The 18,916-nt window shown below is 43.0% G+C and overlaps 2 protein-coding genes across 7 annotated transcripts in view; one reads left to right on the forward strand and one right to left on the reverse strand.

Annotated features, from left to right (window-relative positions):
- The window catches only part of eef2kmt (eukaryotic elongation factor 2 lysine methyltransferase), a 70,546-nt gene that overhangs the window by 35,749 nt on the left and 15,881 nt on the right, over positions 1-18,916 (forward strand). For 4 of the 5 annotated variants that reach the window (XM_068003105.1, XM_068003104.1, XM_068003106.1 and 1 more), the window contains one exon: positions 5,792-5,987. The exons of the other annotated variant lie outside the window; for it this stretch is intronic. In XM_068003105.1, coding sequence (XP_067859206.1) covers positions 5,792-5,818 — 27 coding nt within the window. In that variant the 3' untranslated portion in view covers positions 5,819-5,987. Of the gene's footprint in view, positions 1-5,791; positions 5,988-18,916 lie in introns of those variants that run through there. 5 annotated transcript variants of the gene reach the window in all.
- The window catches only part of alg1 (ALG1 chitobiosyldiphosphodolichol beta-mannosyltransferase), a 51,886-nt gene continuing 38,644 nt past the window's right edge, over positions 5,675-18,916 (reverse strand). For both annotated transcript variants that reach the window (XM_068003103.1, XM_068003101.1), the window contains one exon: positions 5,675-8,679. In XM_068003103.1, the coding sequence (XP_067859204.1) occupies positions 8,536-8,679 (144 nt within the window). In that variant the 3' untranslated portion in view covers positions 5,675-8,535. The remainder of the gene's footprint in view (positions 8,680-18,916) is intronic.

Below are 18,916 nucleotides of genomic sequence, written 5' to 3' on the forward strand. Positions count from 1 at the left end.
TCCTTCCATAAGTTAGAAATGGCTGTCTCTATGACTGTGCTGCATTATCCCTCCATATCCTCTTTACAGCCTTTGACATAGTCGACCGCATCATCCTTGTTCAATGTCTCTCCTCCGTTATTCAGCTCAGTGGGATGACTTTGGTTCCGCTATTATTCATCCCACCAAAGCCAAAGCAGTGGCTTCTCTTCCAGCCCTTGTACCATTTCCTCCAGAGTCCTCTAAGAATCCATCTTTGACCTCCCCCACCCCCACCCCCACTTCTATTCTGTATGCTGCTTTGGTATCATTTGCAGATATGGGGTCAGCTTCCACATCTACCCTAATGACAGCCAGCTCCCGCTCTCCACCGTTCCACTGCCTCTATTGTCAGACTGCTTATCCAATGTAGAGAAGACCAAAGCCATAGTCTTCAACTCCTGCCATAAACTCCATACCCTTGCTAATTCCTCCATCCCACCCTCCACGCCCATCTCAGCATGAACCAGGCTGTTCATAACCTTGGCATACTATTTGACCCCACGTCCTTTCCATCACAAACACAACATCCACCTCAGCCCATTTGTTGCTGACCCTCGTCTGTGCCTTTGTCCCCTCCAGACATGAACTATTCCAATGCACTTAGAATCATAGAAATTTATGGCGGCCATTCGGCCCATCGTGTCTGTGCCGGCCTAAAAAGAAGTTTCCAGCCTAATCACACTTTCCAGCACTTGGTTTGTAGGTTACAGCACTTCAAGTGCATATCCAAGTATTTTTTAAATGTGATGAAGGTTTCTGCCTCTACCACCCTTTCAGGCAGAGAGTTCCAGACCCCCACCACCCTCTGGGTGAAAAAATTTCTCTTCAGTTCCCCTCTAATCCTTCTACCAATTACTTTAAATCTATGCCCCCTGGTTAATGACCTCTCTGCTAAGGGAAATAGGTCCTTCCTATCCACTCAATTAAATCTCCCCTCAGCCTCCTTTGTTCCAAAGAAAACAACCCCAGCCTATCCAATCTTTCCTCATAGCTAAAATTCTCCAGTCCTGGAAATATCCTCGTAAATCTCCTCTGTACCCTCTCTAGTACATCTTTCCTGTAATGTGGTGACCAGAACTGTATGCAGTACTCAAGCTGTGGCCTAACTAGTGTTTTATACAGTTCTAGCATAACCTCCCTGCTTTTATATTCTATGCCTCGGCTAATAAAGGAAATTATCCTGTATGCCTTTCTACCTGTTCTGCTGCCTTCAGGGATCTGTGGACATGAAATCCAAGGTCCCTCTGTTCCTGTACACCTCTCAGTATCCTCCCATTTATTGTGTAATCCCTTGCCTTGTTTGCCTTCCCCAAATGCTTCTCGCACTTCTCTGGATTGAATTCCATTTGCCACTTTTCTACCCACCTGACAAGCCCATTGATCTATTCCTGCAGTCTACAGCTTTCCTCTTCACTATCAACCACACGGCCAATTTTTGTATCATCTGCAAACTTCTTAATCATGCCCCCTACATTTAAGTCTAAATCATTTATATGTACCACAAAAAGCAAGGGACCCCACTGGAAACACTCGATTGTTACCCTTTGCTTCCTGCCACTGAGCCAATTTGGATCCCATGGGCTTTTACTTTTTTCACCATCTGCCATGTGGGACCTTGTCAAAAGCTTTGTTAAAATCCATATAGACTACATCAAAGGCACTACCCTCATCAACCCTCCTTGTTACCACTTCTGGCCAGCCTCCTATCCTTCACCCTGTATAAACTTCAGCTTATCCAAAATGCTCACATCCTATGCTGCACTAAGTCTCTTTTATTAATTAACACCAGTCCTTGTTGTCCTACAGTGGCTCCTAATACCCAAATGTCTCAAATTAAAACTTGTCATCATAGTCTTTAAATCCCTTCATGTCCTCACTTCTTCCTATCTCTGGGGCCTCTGCTACTCCTACAAATCTCTTCCCCCACCAAGCTTTGTTCTTCTGACTCTGGCCTCTTGTGCATCCCTCTCTGTTCACCCCACCATTGGTAGCTGTGCCTTTAGCCGCTTAGGCCCACGATCCGGAATTCCGTCTCTACACTTTCCTGTGCTCTTTGACCAAGCTTTTGATTACTCCTCCTTTGACTCTACTGTCCCTTATTTTTATTATGCCTCAGTGAAGTGTTTTGGGACATTTTTTGACATTAAAAGGCACTATATAAATGCCTTTAAGACATATGAAACTGTCTAGGACATCAATAAAATTCAAGGGGCATTTTGTAGGATTATAGAAAATGCAGTCCCTGTTGTGTCTCTAGTAATCCAAAAAATACACAAAAAACTGTATCTAATTGAAGATACATTTAAAAATAAGCACAACATAGGTTCTGAGGTATACTTATAAGATTTGTTTTAATAAAATCCAAAATGTTCTTATAGGATCATACATTAGCTACCTTCATTTCCACCTAAACCATGGTTGTGATTCATGCTGGGAATGGTTCTACAGCTATCTGCTGCCCTCCACTACTATGGCTATGTGGCCCTTCATGTAGCAGCAGGCTTTTCAACCGCAGAATGGGAGTAGCAGTTAAGTTTGATCTTGTTCTCAGCAAAATCCACACTTTCCAGCTAGGCTCACAGGACAGTGGGCAGGAGCAGGATCACTTTTCTTTCTAGCTCAGAGATAGTGTGTGGGGGAGGGGAATAGTTAGATTAATATCAGGACTGGGGGGGGGGTGGTCAGAAAACTAAAATTGAGACTGGAAGGCTGGCAGGAGAAGATGATCAGAACTCGGGGGTTGGGAGAATAAAATCACAATCCGGGGGGGGGGGGGGGGGGGGAAAGAGGAGATGAGAATAAAATCAGGACTGGGGGTGTGGGGAAGAGGGAGATTAAGATCAGGACTCGCTGTGGGGGGGGAGGGGGGACCATCAGGAAACAGATCGGACTTGGGTGGTGGGTCGGGAGATTAAGATTGGAACTTGGTGGGGGGGGGGCGGGGGGGAAGAAGTGGTCGGGAGGCTCAGATTGAGACTAAGGGGGTAAACAGGAGTTTGAGGATGAGGGGGTGAGGAGATTGGGACTGGGGAGGGGGGAGGAGGGGGAGGTGGGCCGGAGAGTAAAAGCAATGAAAGATTGGACCTAATCGTGCTGGAATTTTTTTTCTTAGATTTCCTCTGTCTTTTTTTTTCCTCTCTCTCTCTCTCAATCCAATCTTCCTTTCCCCTCTCTCTTTCTCTTTCTGTACCTGATTTGACCCTAATTCACCCTCCTCCTCAGTCATTCCGATTTCTTTCTCAATCCTTAAATCTCATTGGTTAAGGAGGTAGACTGTTCGTTCCGGCATTCACTAAGGTCCCAGATGCCCCATTGCCATCGCCACGCTATTAGCTCACATCTCCAGTATCACAGGAAGCAGCTGTTCGGCCCATCGGGCTAGTGCCAGCTCTTTGAAAGAGCTATCCAATTAGTCCCATAGCCCTGTAAATTTTTTCCCTTCAAAGTATTTATTTAATACACCTTTTTGAAAGTTACTATTGAATCTGCTTCCACCATCCTTTCAAGCAGTGCATTCCAGATCATTACAACTTGCTGAGTTAAAAAATGTCACCTCACCTCGCCTCTGGCTCTTTTACCGATCATGTTAAATCTGTGTCCTTTGGTTACCTCCCTTCGGCCACTGGAAACAGTGTCTCTATCAAAAATGTTCATGATTTTGAACACCTATCAAATCTCCCCTTAACCTTCTCTGCTCTATGTGCAGTTGATGTGTCTATGGACTTTCAAAAGGCATTTGATAAAGTACCACGTAATACTAGTTAGCAAAATTAAAGCCCATGGGATTAAAGGGACAGTGGTAGCATGGGCACAAAATTGGCTAGGGGACAGAAAGCCAAGAGTAGTGGTGAATGGTTGTTTTTCCAGACAGGAGGGAAGTATACAGTGGTGTTCCCCAGGGGTCGGTATTAGGACCACTGCTCTTTGATAAATATTAAATGACATGGTCTTGGAGGGTATAGAGGGTATAATTTCAAAGTTTGCAGATGACACAAAACTCAAACCTAGTAAACAATGTGGAGGATAGTAACAGACTTCAGGAGGACGTAGACAGACTGGTGAAATGGGCAGACACATAGCAGATAAAATTTAATGCAGAGAAGTGTGAAGTGATGCATTTTGGTAGGGAGAATGTAAACTAAATGGTACAATATTAAAAGGGGTGCAAGAAGAAAGACCTGGGGGTATATGTGCAAAGGTCGTTGAAGGTGGCAGGGCAAGTTGAGAAGGCTGTTAAAAAAGCATATGGAATCCTGGGCTGTATTAATCGAGGCATAGAGTACAAAGGCAAGGAATTTATGCTAAACCTGGTTAGGCCTCAGCTGGAGTACTGTGTTCAATTCTGGGCTCCACACTTTAAGAAAGATGTCAAGGCCTTAGAGAGGGTGCAGAAGAAATCTACTAGAATGGTACCAGGGATGAGGGACTTCAGTTATGGGAAGAGACTGGAGAAACTGGGGTTGTTCTCCTTAGAACAGAGAAGGTTAAGGGGAGATTTGATAGAGGTGTTCAAGATCATGAATGGTTTTGATAGAGTAAATAGGGAGAAACTGTTTCCAGTGGCAGAAGGGTCAGTAACCAAAGGACACAGATTTAAGGTGATCGGCAAAAGAGCCAGAGGCGGCATAAGGAAACATTTTTTTTAATGCAGCGAGTTGTAATGATCTGGAATGCATTGCCTGAAAAAGTGGTGGAAGATGATCAATAGTAACTTTCAAAAGGGAATTAGATAAATACTTGAAAAGAAATAAAATTACAGGGCTATGGGGAAAAAAATCAGGGGAACGGGACAAATTGGTTAGCTCTTTCAAAGAGCTGGCACAGGCATGATCAGCCGAATGGCCTCCTCCTCTGCTGTACCTACTATGATTCAATGAACAATCCCAGCTTCTCCAATCTATCCACATAACTGAAGTCCCTCATCCCTGGTACCAGTCTAGTAAATTTGTTTTGCACCCCCTCTAAGGCCTTGACGTCGTTTCTAAAGTGTGGTGCCCAGTTACGGCGTAAAATAATTTCCAGCTGAAGGGTACAAAAAAAAATCTTAACTAACGGTGCACGCTGCAAGATTTGGCCCATTGTTTCAACTGGTAGGCAAATGGGGAGTGAGGGAATGGAGAATGAGAATTAGAATTCTCACTGCGCTCAGAGCATCACAAGATCCAATACAGGGGAGAAGACACAGGAGAGCCGGCAGTGATGCTGGAAGGAGCACTCCTGCTCCTCCACGCTTCACAGAAGGGGAAGTAAAAAAAAATAATTTCCTAACCATCTCTTCAGGGATCCCTTTAAGGACCATTGTTTAGTCAGTTGTCATGCTGGAAAAACTAGTTGGAGCTTGCACAGCCCATGCTCCACCTAGTTTTTGACACATTTTGCATAAGGGTCCTGAAATAGGCACAGGCCCCTTTGCATATTTAAACTGATCCAACGCTGATTTCAGGCAGCCGCTAGGTCTACCTAAAACAGTGTGAACCAATATCGCAATGTCTATGTCACCAGTGCAGAAGGAACAGTGTACCTGTTTTATGCCCAAAAACAGGCAAATGCATACCAATTTCTACCGGTGTGTTCAGATAACTTTTGCAAAATGTGGCCCATATCAAGTCCACCATTGAGTTTGATACCCCTGTATTAGAAAATAGACTTTCAATATTATTAAAAAAAACAAGCTTTATTTTCAGGACTTAAGAATATTTATGATGAATTTGCTTTAGTAATAGATTAAGGTACATTAAGTAATAAAGTTTGCTTTTTCTTTTTAAAACAGATAAAATTGGAGTTGGACACCAGGTGATTACAGGCCCTACTGCAAAGGTGTTTCCTTACAACAGATGCACAAAAATAGAGCTTCTTAAATTATATCATGAAACTTAAGTGTTTGGCCAACATTTCTGACATTCTTTTAAGAAAAATTGAAAACCATGAAAATTAAATGGGTTATGTTAGTAATCCATATGCTCAAATGTCTCATCTCTCCCTTTTTCAAGTTTCTTACACCACATGCTATTTTTCACACTAAGAGGTTGGATAGGTGTTCTGCTCTTAAGGCACTGCTAAAACTTTTAGATAGTACATGGCCACATTCTGGATTAATTTCTACTTTAGCTTTTCCTCCTTCCATATCTGGAAATTCCTGGCATCCAGCAGCAAAGCAGACATTATAGGGTTGCTGTGTGGGGATTGCCAGTGTCAACCTGAATTGTATTTTGTAATAGATGCATTAGGACATGAACATGCCACCCCGCCCATGATAATTCAAGCAAATGAAAGAATTAAATTTACATTTGACAATCATAGTTTAGCACCTGAGCAGACACTGTGTAGTCCTCTTAGATCAGTAGTGTCTAAGATACGCATCGATTTTTCAAATCAGGAAATGATATTTAAAAAAACATCCGCGGCATTAATAAATCAACACAAAGATGATCTATTTTAAAAAGTTGAAGTTACATCAATTATTACAAAATAATATTTTACCCAAAAAATAAGTCTTGTAGAACTTTGAGTGCTCATGTAATCAAACTACCAAATAAATATAAACAAGACACAAATTATAAATGTCTTTTCAACTTTAAAGATAAGGAGGAGTGAAATTCAACTTCTACATTTAAACCAAACCAAATGAGTGATGGTGATTTAGGAAGTTCTTCAATGTTAGCAAAATTCTGCACTGGACCATCAAATCAATTTAGCAAAATGTTCAAGCAGCCAGACGTTCCCATTTGAAAAACACACTTCAATCCTTATTTTCTTCTGCGGCTTCAAAGACTTTTTAAATTTAAAACTGAAAACGTTGCTGTTAAGTTTTTAAAAAAATTCATTCGTGAGATGTGGGCGTCGCTGGCAAAACCAGCATATATTGCCCTTGAGAAGGTAGTGGTGAGCCGCCTTCTTGAACCGCTGCAGTCCGTGTGGTGAAGGTTCTCCCACAGTGCTGTTAGAAAGGGAGTTCCAGGATTCTGACCCAGCGACGATGACGGAATGGCGATATATTTCCAAGTCGGGATGGTGTGTGACTTGGAGGGGAACGTGCATGTAGTGGTGTTCCCATGTGCCTGCTGCCCTTGTCCTTCTAGGTGGTAGAAGTCGCGGGTTTGGGAGGTGCTGTCGAAGAAGCCTTGGCAAGTTTCTGCAGTGCATCCTGTGGATAGTACACACTGCGCCGGTGAAGAGAGTGAATGTTTAGGGCGGGTGAATGGGGTGCCAATCAGGCGGGCTGCTTTGTCCTGGATGGTGTCGAGCTTCTTGACTGTTGTTGGTGTTGCACTCATCCAGGCAAGTGGGGAGTATTCCATCACACTCCTGACTTGTGCCTTGTAGATGGTGGAAAGGCTTTGGGGAGCCAGGACGTGAGTCACTCGCCGCAGAATACCCAGCCTCTGACCTGCTCCTGTAGCCACAGTATTTATGTGGCTGGTCCAGTTAAGTTTCTGGTCAATGGAGACCCCCAGGCTGTTGATGGTGGGGGAATTCGGTGATGGTAATGCCGTTGAATGTCAAGGGGAGGTGGTTAGACTCGCTCTTGTTGGAGATGGTCATGCCTAGCACTTGTCTGGCACGAATGTTACTTGCCACTTATCAGCCCAAGCCTGGATGTTGTCCAGGTCTTGCTGCATGCGGGCACGGAGTGCTTCATTAGCTGAGGAGTTGCAACTGAACAGTGTGCAATCATCAGCGAACATCCTAATTTCTGACCTTATGATGGAGGGAAGGTCATTGATGAAGTAGCTGAAGATGGTTGGGCCTAGGACACTGCCCTGAGGAACTCCTGCAGCAATGCCCTGGGGCTGGGATGATTGGCCTCTAACAACCACTACCAACTTCCTTTGTGCTAGGTATGACTCCAGCCACTGGAGAGTTTACCTCCCGAGTCCCATTGACTTTAATTTTACTAGGGCTCCTTGGTGCCACACTCGGTCAAATGCTGCCTTGATGTCAAGGGCAGTTACTCTCACCTCACCTCTGGAATTCAGCTCTTTTGTCCATGTTTGGACCAAGGCTGTAATGAGGTCTGGAGCCAAGTGGTCCTGGCGGAACCCAAACTGAGCATCGGTGAGCAGGTTATTGGTGAGTAAGTGCCGCTTGATAGCACTGTCGACAACACCTTCCATCACTTTGCTGATGATTGAGAGTAGGCTGATGGGGTGGTAATTGGCCAGATTGGATTTGTCCTGCTTTTTGTGGACAGGACATACCTGGGTAATTTTCCACATTATCGGGTAGATGCCAGTGTTGTAGCTGTACTGGAACAGTTTGGATAGAGGCGCGGCTAGTTCTGGAGCACAAGTGATCATGTTTATGCATCAAAACTTCTAATCCGGAAATTAGCTAGCATTTATTGGTCTACCGAGGGTGTATCCAGCATCAATACTCTGATCAGCACCGACACTCTTTGGGTTTTATTCTGAACAGAAAAAAAAAGTATTCTGGTCCACAGCATTCCATGATCCTGCCGGCAAGAGCCAACAACAAACAGACTGGACAGTCTGCTAACTAGTCCCAACACAATAGTCACAAATTTGAGTTACTTCCTACCAGAAGAGGAAGTACTGTTTCATCCCAATTTTCATCCCATTGAACCATTTTAGATTCCTTCAGATTTCTTTTAAATATGCTGAGTTTGCTTTTTACATCTTGAAAGTCTGTGAAGAGAAGCTGAAGAGAACACAATTTATAAGCTATATATAGTGTACAAATGGCATTTTTTACTTTTATAGTTGCATGAATAGCTAAAATCTCAAATCAAAATTATTTAAAGAAAAACGTTGCTGGTCACAGTAATAGTACCATATAAATGTAAATGAGAATTCCTTGGGCCCTTACTGAACTGATTATACCTTTAGAATTCTACACATAGCTACTGCAGTGGGACCCTACTTACTTTTTGCATGTTGTTATTCTAATGCAGCTATATATTATTGCAAAAATGTTGGGAATAAGGTTTTATCAAGCTACCAGGCATATCAGCTATCCATAAAATTTTCTTCATGAAAATACTAGATATCCAACATTATATGGACGCGTGAAGTAATGTGTCTTATACTCCTGCCACAGATTAATAGTATACACAAAACCAATCTGCTGGAAATGCCTTGTCAACATTTGTAATTCATAGATTCATATAATCTATAAGGTCATTTGGCCCATTGTGGATTAGATGTTATTTGGATTTTCAAATGGCTTTCGATAAGGCACCGCATTGCAGACTCATTAATAAGGTCAGGGCATGTGGAGTCAGGGGACAGGTAGCAGAATGGAGAGCAAGCTGGCTACACAACAGGGTTAAGGGTAGCTACTCAGACTGGCAAAAGATGGGAAGCGGTGTTCCATAGGGATCGGTGTTGGGACCACGGTTGTTCACAATATACATTAACGATTTGGACTCAGGAATCGGAAATACAATTTCAAAATTTGCAGATGAATTGGGGGGTGTAGTTAATACAAAAAGACATTAAACTTGCAGAACGGGCATATAATTGGCGAATTCGTTTCAATATATAAATGTGAGGTGGTGAATTTTGGTAGGAAGAAAAAGGAGGCCACATCTTGCTTGGATAAGCAGAGTCTAAATGGGATAGAGGAGCAAAGGGATCTAGGGGTACAGATACACAAATCACAAAGTAGTAGGTTAATAAGGCCATAAAATAAGCAAACCAAGCACTGGGGCACATTTCTAGAGGGACAGAATTGAAAAGCAGAGAAGTTATGTTAAACTTGTATAGAACCTTGGTTAGACCAGACTTGGAGTATTGTGCACCGTTCTGGTACTATAAAAACGATATAGAGGCATTGGAGAAGGTGCAAAAAAGATTTACATGATATCAAAACTGAGAGTATATACTTATCAGGAAAGGCTGAACAGACTGGGGCTCTTTTCTCTTGAAAAGAGAAAGCTGAGGGGTGACCTGATCGAGGTCTTTAAGATAACAAAAGGGTTTGATAGGGCAGATGTAGAGAAAATGTTTCCACTTGTGGGGGAGTCCAAAACTAGAAGCCATAATTATAAGATAGCCACTAGTAAATCCAATAGGGAATTCAGGAGAAACCTCTTTACCCAAAGAGTTGTAAGAAAATGGAACATGCTACCATGAGGAGTAGTTGAGGCAAATAACAGATGCATTTAAGGGGAAGCTAGATAAGCACACGAGGGAGAAAGGAATAGAAGGGTGTGCTGATAGGGTTAGATGAAGAAGGGTGGGAGGAAGCTCGTGTGGAGCATAAACACAGACATAGAGCAGTTGGGCCAAATGGCCTGTTTCTGTGCTGTAGACTCAGTGTCTGTGCCAGCTCTTTGAAAGAACTATCCAATTAGTCCCACAACCCTGCTCTTTCCCCATAGCTCTGCAAATTTCTTCTTTTCAAGTGTATATCTAATTCCCTTTTGACAATTACTATTGAATCTGCTACCACCACCCTTTTAGGTAGTGCATTCCAGATAGTCACCATTTGCTGCGTAAAAAAGTCTAATTTCCCCCAGGACTTTTTGCCAATTATCTTAAATCTGCGTCCTCTGGTTACCGACCCTCCTGCCAGTGGAAACAGTTTCTCCCTATCCTATCAAAACCCATAATTTTGAACACTTCTATTAAATCTCCCCTTAACCTTCTCTGCTTTAAGGAGAACAATTCCAGCTTCTCTAGTCTCTCCACATAACTGAAGTCCCACATCCCTGGTACTATTCTGGTAAATCTCTTCTGCAACCTCTCCGAGGCCTTGACGCCCTTCCTAAAGTGTGCTGCCCAGAATTGGACACAATCCTCCAGCTGAGGCCTAACCACTGTTTTATAAAGGTTCAGCATAACTTCCTTGCTTTTGTACTCTATTAATAGAGGCCAGGATCACATATACGTTTTTTTTTTAAAAACAGCCTTCTCAACTTGTCCTGTCACCTTCAAAGATTTGTGTATGTGCACCCCCAGGTCGCTCAGTTCTTGCACCCTTTAAAATTGTACCATTTAGTTTCTATTGCCTCACCTCATACTTCCTACCAAAATGCATCACCTCACACTTCTTGGAGTTAAATTTCATCTGCCATGTGTCTGCCCATTTCACCAATCTATGTCCTCCTGAAGTCTGTTACAATCCTCCACATTGTTTACTACGTTTCCAAGTTTTGTGTCATCTGCAAACTTTGAAATTAAACCCTCTATACCAAAGCCCAGGTCATTAATGTATATCAAAAACAGCAGTGGTCCTAATACTGACCCGCTGGGGAACACCACTATATACTTCCATCCAGTCTGAAAAACAACCTTTCACCACTACTCTGCTTTCTGTCCCCTAACCAATTTTGTATCCATGCTGCCACTGTCCCTTTAATCCCATGGCTTTAATTTTGCTAACAAGTCTGATCATGTAGTACTTTAGCAGATGCCTTTTGAAAGTCCATACACACATTAACTGCACTACGCTCATCACCCCTCTCCATTACTTCAAAGAATTCAATCAAGTTAGTGAAACACAATTTTCCTTTAACAAATCCATGCTGACTTTCATTTATTAGCCCATACTTGCCCATGTGCCAATTTATTTTGTCTCAAAGTTTCCCCACCACCGACGTTAGGCTGACTAGCCTATAATTGCCAGGTTTATCCCTCTTCCCCCTTTTTGAACAGGGGTGTAACATTTGCAATCCTCCAGTCTTCCAGCACCATCCTCATATCTAAGGAGGTTTGGAAGATTGTGGCCAGAGTCTCCGCAATTTCCACCCTTCCCTCTATAGTTCTTGCATCTTTCTGTAATTTGCCTGCAAATGTTCTCCTCTATCTCCTTGTCACTATTTGGTTGCCAATAGCGTAATAACTCCTCTATTGTTCCTTAGTCCTAACCAAATAGATTCTGTCTTTGACCCCTCAACTACATCATCCCTTTCCAGTGCTATAATAGTTTTTTTTTGACAATACTGCAAACCCCTACTTTCTTTCCTTCCCTATCTTTCTTGAATAACTTGTAGCCAGGAATATTAAGTACCTAATCCTCCCCTTCTTAGAGCCAAGTCTCTGTTATTGCCACTATATCATAGTCCCATGTAGCGACTTGAGCCAGCCGCTCACCAAGCTTATTTACCACACTACATGCATTTACACACATACATTCCAATCTCATCTTAGACTGCCTCGCATTTGTCCCCTGTCTGATTCCTCCTATCTCTGAACTATTCTTTACTCTAGTGCTACTTGTCCCTCCCAGTCCTCTGTATGCCTTGTTTCCCCTCTTGAAGGGAAAACATTTCAAGGGCTATGGGAAAAAAGCAGGGGAATGGGACTAGTTGGATAGCTCTTTCAAAGAGCTGGCACAGACACAATGAGCCAAATGGCCTCCTCCTGTGCTGTACCTATGATACTATTTATATGCTTTGAATATGTACCTTTTTATGTTAACGCCCTAATCTTTTCTCATACATTCACTTTTCTCCTTTTTCAGTTCTCCTCTACACTTTCTGTATTCTGCTTGATTCTCTACTGTATTATGAACCTGTCATTTATCATAAGCCTCCTTTTTCTGTTTCATTTTGTTGTAGTCATCCAGGAGCTCTACCTTTGGATGCCCTTCCTTTCCCCCTCATGGGAACGTGTCTAGTCTGTACCCAAACTATCTGGTACTTGAAGGACTCCTAGTGCTCATTTATTGTTTTACCTGATAATCTTTGTTTTCATTCCACCTAGTAGCAGTTTCATAGTATGATACAGCACAAAAGGTGGCCATTCGACCCATCGTGGCTGTGCCAGCTCTTTGAAAGAGCTATGCAGTTAGTCCCACTCCCCTGCTCTTTCCCTTCAAGTATTTAACAAATTCCAATTTAAACTATGAAATTAGGATTCACATTTAGCCCACGGCAAGATGAGGAGTGGAGTTGACCATTAGCTACTGCATCTCCATTGGACCCCTGCATGGTTAATAATTGACTCTCCACTCCAACACAACCCTCCGATTCAATTGGACAACCTCCAGGTCTCACTGATACTCTGTCCCTCAAACAGCTTCTGGATCCACTCCCTCAGCACAACTCTCTCCAAACCGGGACAGTGGTTTGTGAACGTTCCAACTCTACTCCAGCTTGTCTACAGCCAGCAGAACTGTAGAATGTATTCTAAGTGCGGTCGTACCAGTGATTTATAAAGTGACATGATTACTTCACAATTTCGGCTCAATATTGACCTTTTAACGCATTTCAACAAGTGATTTGCTTTAGTCATTACCACTGAGCATTGTTGTGATAGCTTCAATTTAGTGTCATTCGGGACCCCCAGATCTCAATCATTTTCCATGCACATTATTTTCTTTTCATTTAAATAATAGTCCCTTCCTGGATTTTTTGTCCCCATGCGAAGCCCTTTGCACTTCTCATGATTGAATTTCATCTTCGACCTATCTGTCCAATTCCCAAGTATATTCAAACCATCCTGTAGCTTATCTTGTTCAGCTTTGCAGTCTACCACCTTCAATAGCTTTGTATCGTCTGCAAATTTAGTCACTATATTTGTGACTTCTAACTCCAGGTCATTTATGAAGATATTAAACAAAATAGACCCATGAGACCCCACTGGTAACACTTCTCCGAGACTGGGTGACATCCCTGCACCACACTCGCACAGTTCTAACAGTCAACCAATAACATATCCATTGTAAAATATTTCCACTAATTCCCGCTTTCTTTATTTTCACTACCACCCTTTCCAGAGGAACTGTATCAAAGGGTTACTGAAATCCTAGTACATCACATCCACTGCCATATCCCTATCAAACTCCTTTGTCACACCCTCAAGAAAACCAGGAAATTAGATTGGCAACACCTCCCCTTCATGATCCCATATTGATTTCATTTCTATCTGGATGCTCCTCTCCTGTCAAATCCCCTTCCTGTCACCCAGTCATGCCACCTTTCATTTCTCCCTTCTCAGGTACTTTTTCCCCTCCCCAGTTCCTACTCCTATTCCTCATCAGTTTTCCTACTCTTCTGCTGCCATCCCAGGCTGAAATCCCCCTTAAACCCCACAGCTATCCTCTGTGCCTCTCATGGCATTCTCCAAAGGGCCCAATGAAGCACCCGTCACTGCCTCCATACGATCAGCAGCTCCTACTACCTCATCCTTCTCTCTTGCCAACCTTCTAGCCCAGCACATCTGCTGGAGCTAACCTCACCAACTCCTTCCTGTCCCACTCACCCACCACTGCCCTCAAAGTCTGGTAGCGCACCAATAATCACTGCCCCTCTCCGCAGTTCCTTCCAGAATGTCCGTTCACTTGTGAACGAGGATCTTGCCATTTGTGATCTTATTGTGAATGACTGCATTGTCATCCAGGCTTTGACTGAAACTCGGCTGTACTTTCCACACCTGCTCCACTCAAACCAATGTGGTGGGAGTACAGAAAAAAAAGTGGTGGGAGTGGTATTATCGCCAAATCACACTTTAGTTTCTCTCCCTACTCCTCTGGTAATTTCTCCGAGCCGTAAAGAGCGGGGGGAGGGAAGAAAGAGCATTACTGGATGAGAAATCCGGAAGAATGGGTTTCCCGGTCATCCTTACAATTTTGACCTAAAGACGCCTTTTAAATTTTTTCTGCACAACAAAGCAGCCGGGGAGCAGATGCCAGCAGGTAAGTCCAACATCGCAGCCGGGGGGCTTGGTGTCAGACATCGCGGGGAGCTGGACATCGTTTGGGGTGGGGGGGGGGGGGCGGAAGAGGTCAGGCATGTCGTCACTGCATATGTCGGATCGAGGCAGGTAGGCTTGTTGGGCCTGGAGGATACACTCCTGGCCCAGAAGCAGTGCAACAAAGGAACTTACCTGTTCATCCGGCCCTTCTCGCCTCCTCTTACGCCCGGGAATCCCAGCCCCAGGAATTAAAAGTAAAAAAGCTATTAAAATGTAGCCTCCTTAAAAGATTTTAACTGACCAACTCACCTCCTCAGAGCGAATTGGTTGCCCGTCCCCAGACCCACTTCTGTTAAAATAGGAAGTGGGGGGTTTGGGGTCGAGTTTTACATTTTTACCTTTCCATGCAACCGTCCTTGGGTGGTTAAAATTACCCCCATGGGGTCCGCTTCTACATGTACACTGATGACACCCAGATTTACATCTCTACCAGTTCTTTCGACACTTCCACTGCCTCTGAGTTGTCAGACTATTTATCAGACATCCAGTCTGGGATGAACCGCAATTCCCTTCAGTTGAACACTAGGAAGACCCAAGACATTGTTTTCAGTCCCCACTCTGTACGCTTGTGACCAATTCCGTCCCCCTCCTCAGCTACTATCTCAGGTTGAACCAGATTGTTTGTAAGCTCGGCATCTTAATCAACCCCAAGTTGAGCTACCTGCCCCATATGCTCTCCATCATAAAGACTACCTACTTCCATCTCTAACATCGCCCGCCCCCAGCCCACCTCAGCTGAAAGCCTCATCCATGCCTTTGTCATCTCCAGAGCTGACTATTTCAATGCTCTCCTGGCTGGCCACCCATCCTCCACCCTTCGTTAGCTTCAGCTTATCCAAAAATCTGCTTCCCTTATCCTATCCTGCATCAAGTCCCACTCATCCATCACCCGTCTTTGCAGACCTACGCTAGCTCCCGGTCCCCCAACGCCTCAAATTTAAAATTCTCATCCACATGTTTAAATTCCTTCATGGCCTCGTTCCTCCCTATTTCTGTAATCTGGTCCAGTCCTATTCCCTCCCCAAACTCTCCTTTCTTCCATCTGGGGACCATGCTATGGAATTCCCTGCCTCTCCACCTCTCTCTCCTCCTTTAAGACCCTCGATAAAGTTCACTTCTTAATCTCTTAATAGCTCCTTCTTTCTCTGGAATGTAATCTCTGGGGTGTAATTCTACATTAAAGGTGCAATATAAATGCAAGCTGTTGAATGTCTCCTCTCTGCTAGACATATGGTCCTAAATTGAATGAATTTGTACAGTTCTGTTTAGGTCCACAGTAAAAAAGCATTATCTTGGCAACCTCTCTTCGGCCATTATGATGCTGCTGTGACAGGTGGCAAAATTCACATTTTGTGGGGCACAGCACCTATTTACTTTGCTTCTGTTCCTTACTGTAGCTGACCTTGGAGTGTTTGATGCAGGCACTCAGTGCCAAAGTGGGATACTTGCGTTGATGCCACTCAGCATGACTAGCAAAAAATTTAGCAAAAGCCAAATTAAAAAATTTGCCCAATGGTTTCCTTCAGGTAATGATGTGAAAGGACATAGCAATTTGTGCATGTTTGGATTGCTAAGAAGTACAGTTATATTGACACTGTAAATAAAACACTGAAGCTATTTGAAAGAATGTGCTTATTAACATGCATTCCTTTTGTTTACACCTTAAATGAATCAGAAAATAAATCTTGGGGTGACAACTGGAATCGAGCTCTTGATTGTAAAATTCTTGCCATGTTATATATCTTGGGGGAGGTGAGGGCTAACTTGAAGTAAAAATGTTATTTTTCAGTAACCAAAGTGCCAAAAGCGCACTTAATACTTTATGCCGCTCTATGAAACTACTACTGTTAGAAACTAAGGTAAAAGAGTTAGATTTAGAAAAATAGCAAACAAAGCCAGTTATATATGTGGCATGCCATGATGTGGGCCTTCCTGCATCCACAAGATATCCAGGAGGAATACACCATGCATGAAGTGTTGGAAGGTTGTGTTGCTCAAGCAGAAAACTGCTGTGCTTGAACATTAGTTGACCATACTCCACACCATACAGAAGGTATCTAACCCTATCAGCATAACCTTCTATTCCTTTCTCCCTCATGTGTTTATCTAGCTTCCCCTTAAATGCATCAATGCTAGTTGCCTCAGCCACTTGTGGTAGCGAGTTCCACATTCTAATCACTATCTGGATAAAGAAGTTTTTCCTGAATTCCCCACTGGATTTATTAGTGACTATCTTATATTTATGGCCCCTAGTTTTGGTCTCATCCACAAATGGAAACATCTTCTCTACGTCTACCCCATCAAACCCTTTAATAATCTTAAAGGCCTCTATCAGGTCACCCCTCAGCCTTCTCTTTTCTCTTTAAAAGGAGAAAAAAGTCCCAGCTTGTTCAATCTTTCCTGATACCAGAACTGAGAGGTTATACCTATCATCCTTGTAAATCTTTTTTGCACCTTCCCAAGTCCCTCTATATCCTTTCTATAATATCCTTTCTAGAACTGTGCACAGTACCTTGAAGTGTGGTCTGACCATGGTGCTAAAAAAGTTTAACATAACTTACTTCCTGTGTCACGCGCTGGGCAGGTTAGGCAAGGGCAGATTAGAGCCATTAATGCGTGGCTTGAGAGATAGAATCATAGAATGGTTACAGCACAGGAGGCCTTTCGGCCCATCGAGCCCGTGCTGGCTCTTTGTAAGAGCAATCCAGTTAGTCTCATTCCCCTGCAAATTTTTTCCCTTCAAGTATTTATCCAATTCCTTTTTGAAAGCCACAATTGAATCTGCTTCCACCACCCTTTCAGGCAGCACATTCCAGATCATAACTACTCGCTGCGTAAAAAAGTTTTCCTCATGTCTCCTTTGGTTCTTTTGCCAATCAACTTAAATCTGTGCCCTCTGGTTCTCGACCCTTCTGCCAATGGGAACAGTTTCTCTATCTAAACCCTTCATGATTTTGAACTATCAAATCTCCTCTCAACCTTCTCAGCTCTAAGGAGAACAACTCTAGTTTCCCCAGTCTGCCCATGTAACTGAAGTCCCTCATCCCTGAAACCATTCCAGTAAATCTTTTCTGCATCCTCTCTAAGGCCTTGACATCCTTCCTAAAGTGTGGTGCCCAGAATTGGACACAATACTCCAGTTGTGGCCGAACCAGTGTTTTATAAAGGTTCAACATAACTTCCTTGCTTTTGTACTCTATGCCTCTATTTATAAAGCCCAGGATCCCATTTTTTTTTTAAAAACCGCTTTCTCAACCCATCTTGCCTTCTAAGATTTGTACACATATACCCCCAGGTCTCTCTGTTCCTGCACCCCATTTAGAATTGTACCATTTAGTTTATATTGCCTCTCCTCGTTCTTCCTGCCAAAATGTATCACTTTGCACTTCTCTGCGTTAAATTTAATCTGCCATTCCACCAGCCTGTCTATGTCCTGCTGAAGTCTATTACTACCCTCCTCACTGTATATTACACTTCCATGGTGCAGGAGTGAGGGTTTCAGATTCCTAGGATTGACAGACTAGTATGGCAGGAGGGAGGGGAAAGAAGAACAACAGAATTTACCTTAAGAACAATTAGGAAAGAAAGAGCAATGATATTAAAGAATAATCTGAATTGTTCTTCTATGAATGCAAGGAGTACAAGGAATAAAATGTCACAGCTTCAAGTGCTGGTATATAGGGAGGAAACAGATGTCGCAGGAGTTACTGAAAGCTGGTTGAAATAAAATAACGATTGGGGAGTTAACATGCAGGGTTTTATGTGTTTTAGGAAGATAAGGCAAGAGGTGGGGTGCCATTATTTGTTAGAGAGGGATTAGTTACAAGAGTTGGATGCTGGACGTGATACAGAGTTCCTTTGAGTAGAATTAAAGAGCTATATAGAGAAAAAATTAGTAAAAGTTAGTAATGCTACAGGCAACCAAATAATCAAAAGGCAGCTGATGCAGTTTTGTGGGAGACAATAAGACAAATGATTGCCAAGTCTTCAGTAGTAATCCTGGGTGATTTCAATCTTCCTCATGTTGACTGGAGTGCCCAATGGGGACAATCTGCATGCGAGCAGTAATTTACTGAAACCGTGAAGGACGTTTCAAAAACAGTATATTAAGAAACCCTTAGGGGTAATGCAATATTGGATTTAGTTCTAACAAATAAGCAACGTAGAAGTTAAAGAACTTTTGGGATTTCGTGACCGTATTCTGACATTCAAGGTAGAAAACAAAAGAAAGAATT

This window comes from Heptranchias perlo, chromosome 22, assembly GCF_035084215.1.
Source record: "Heptranchias perlo isolate sHepPer1 chromosome 22, sHepPer1.hap1, whole genome shotgun sequence".
NCBI lineage: Eukaryota > Metazoa > Chordata > Chondrichthyes > Hexanchiformes > Hexanchidae > Heptranchias > Heptranchias perlo.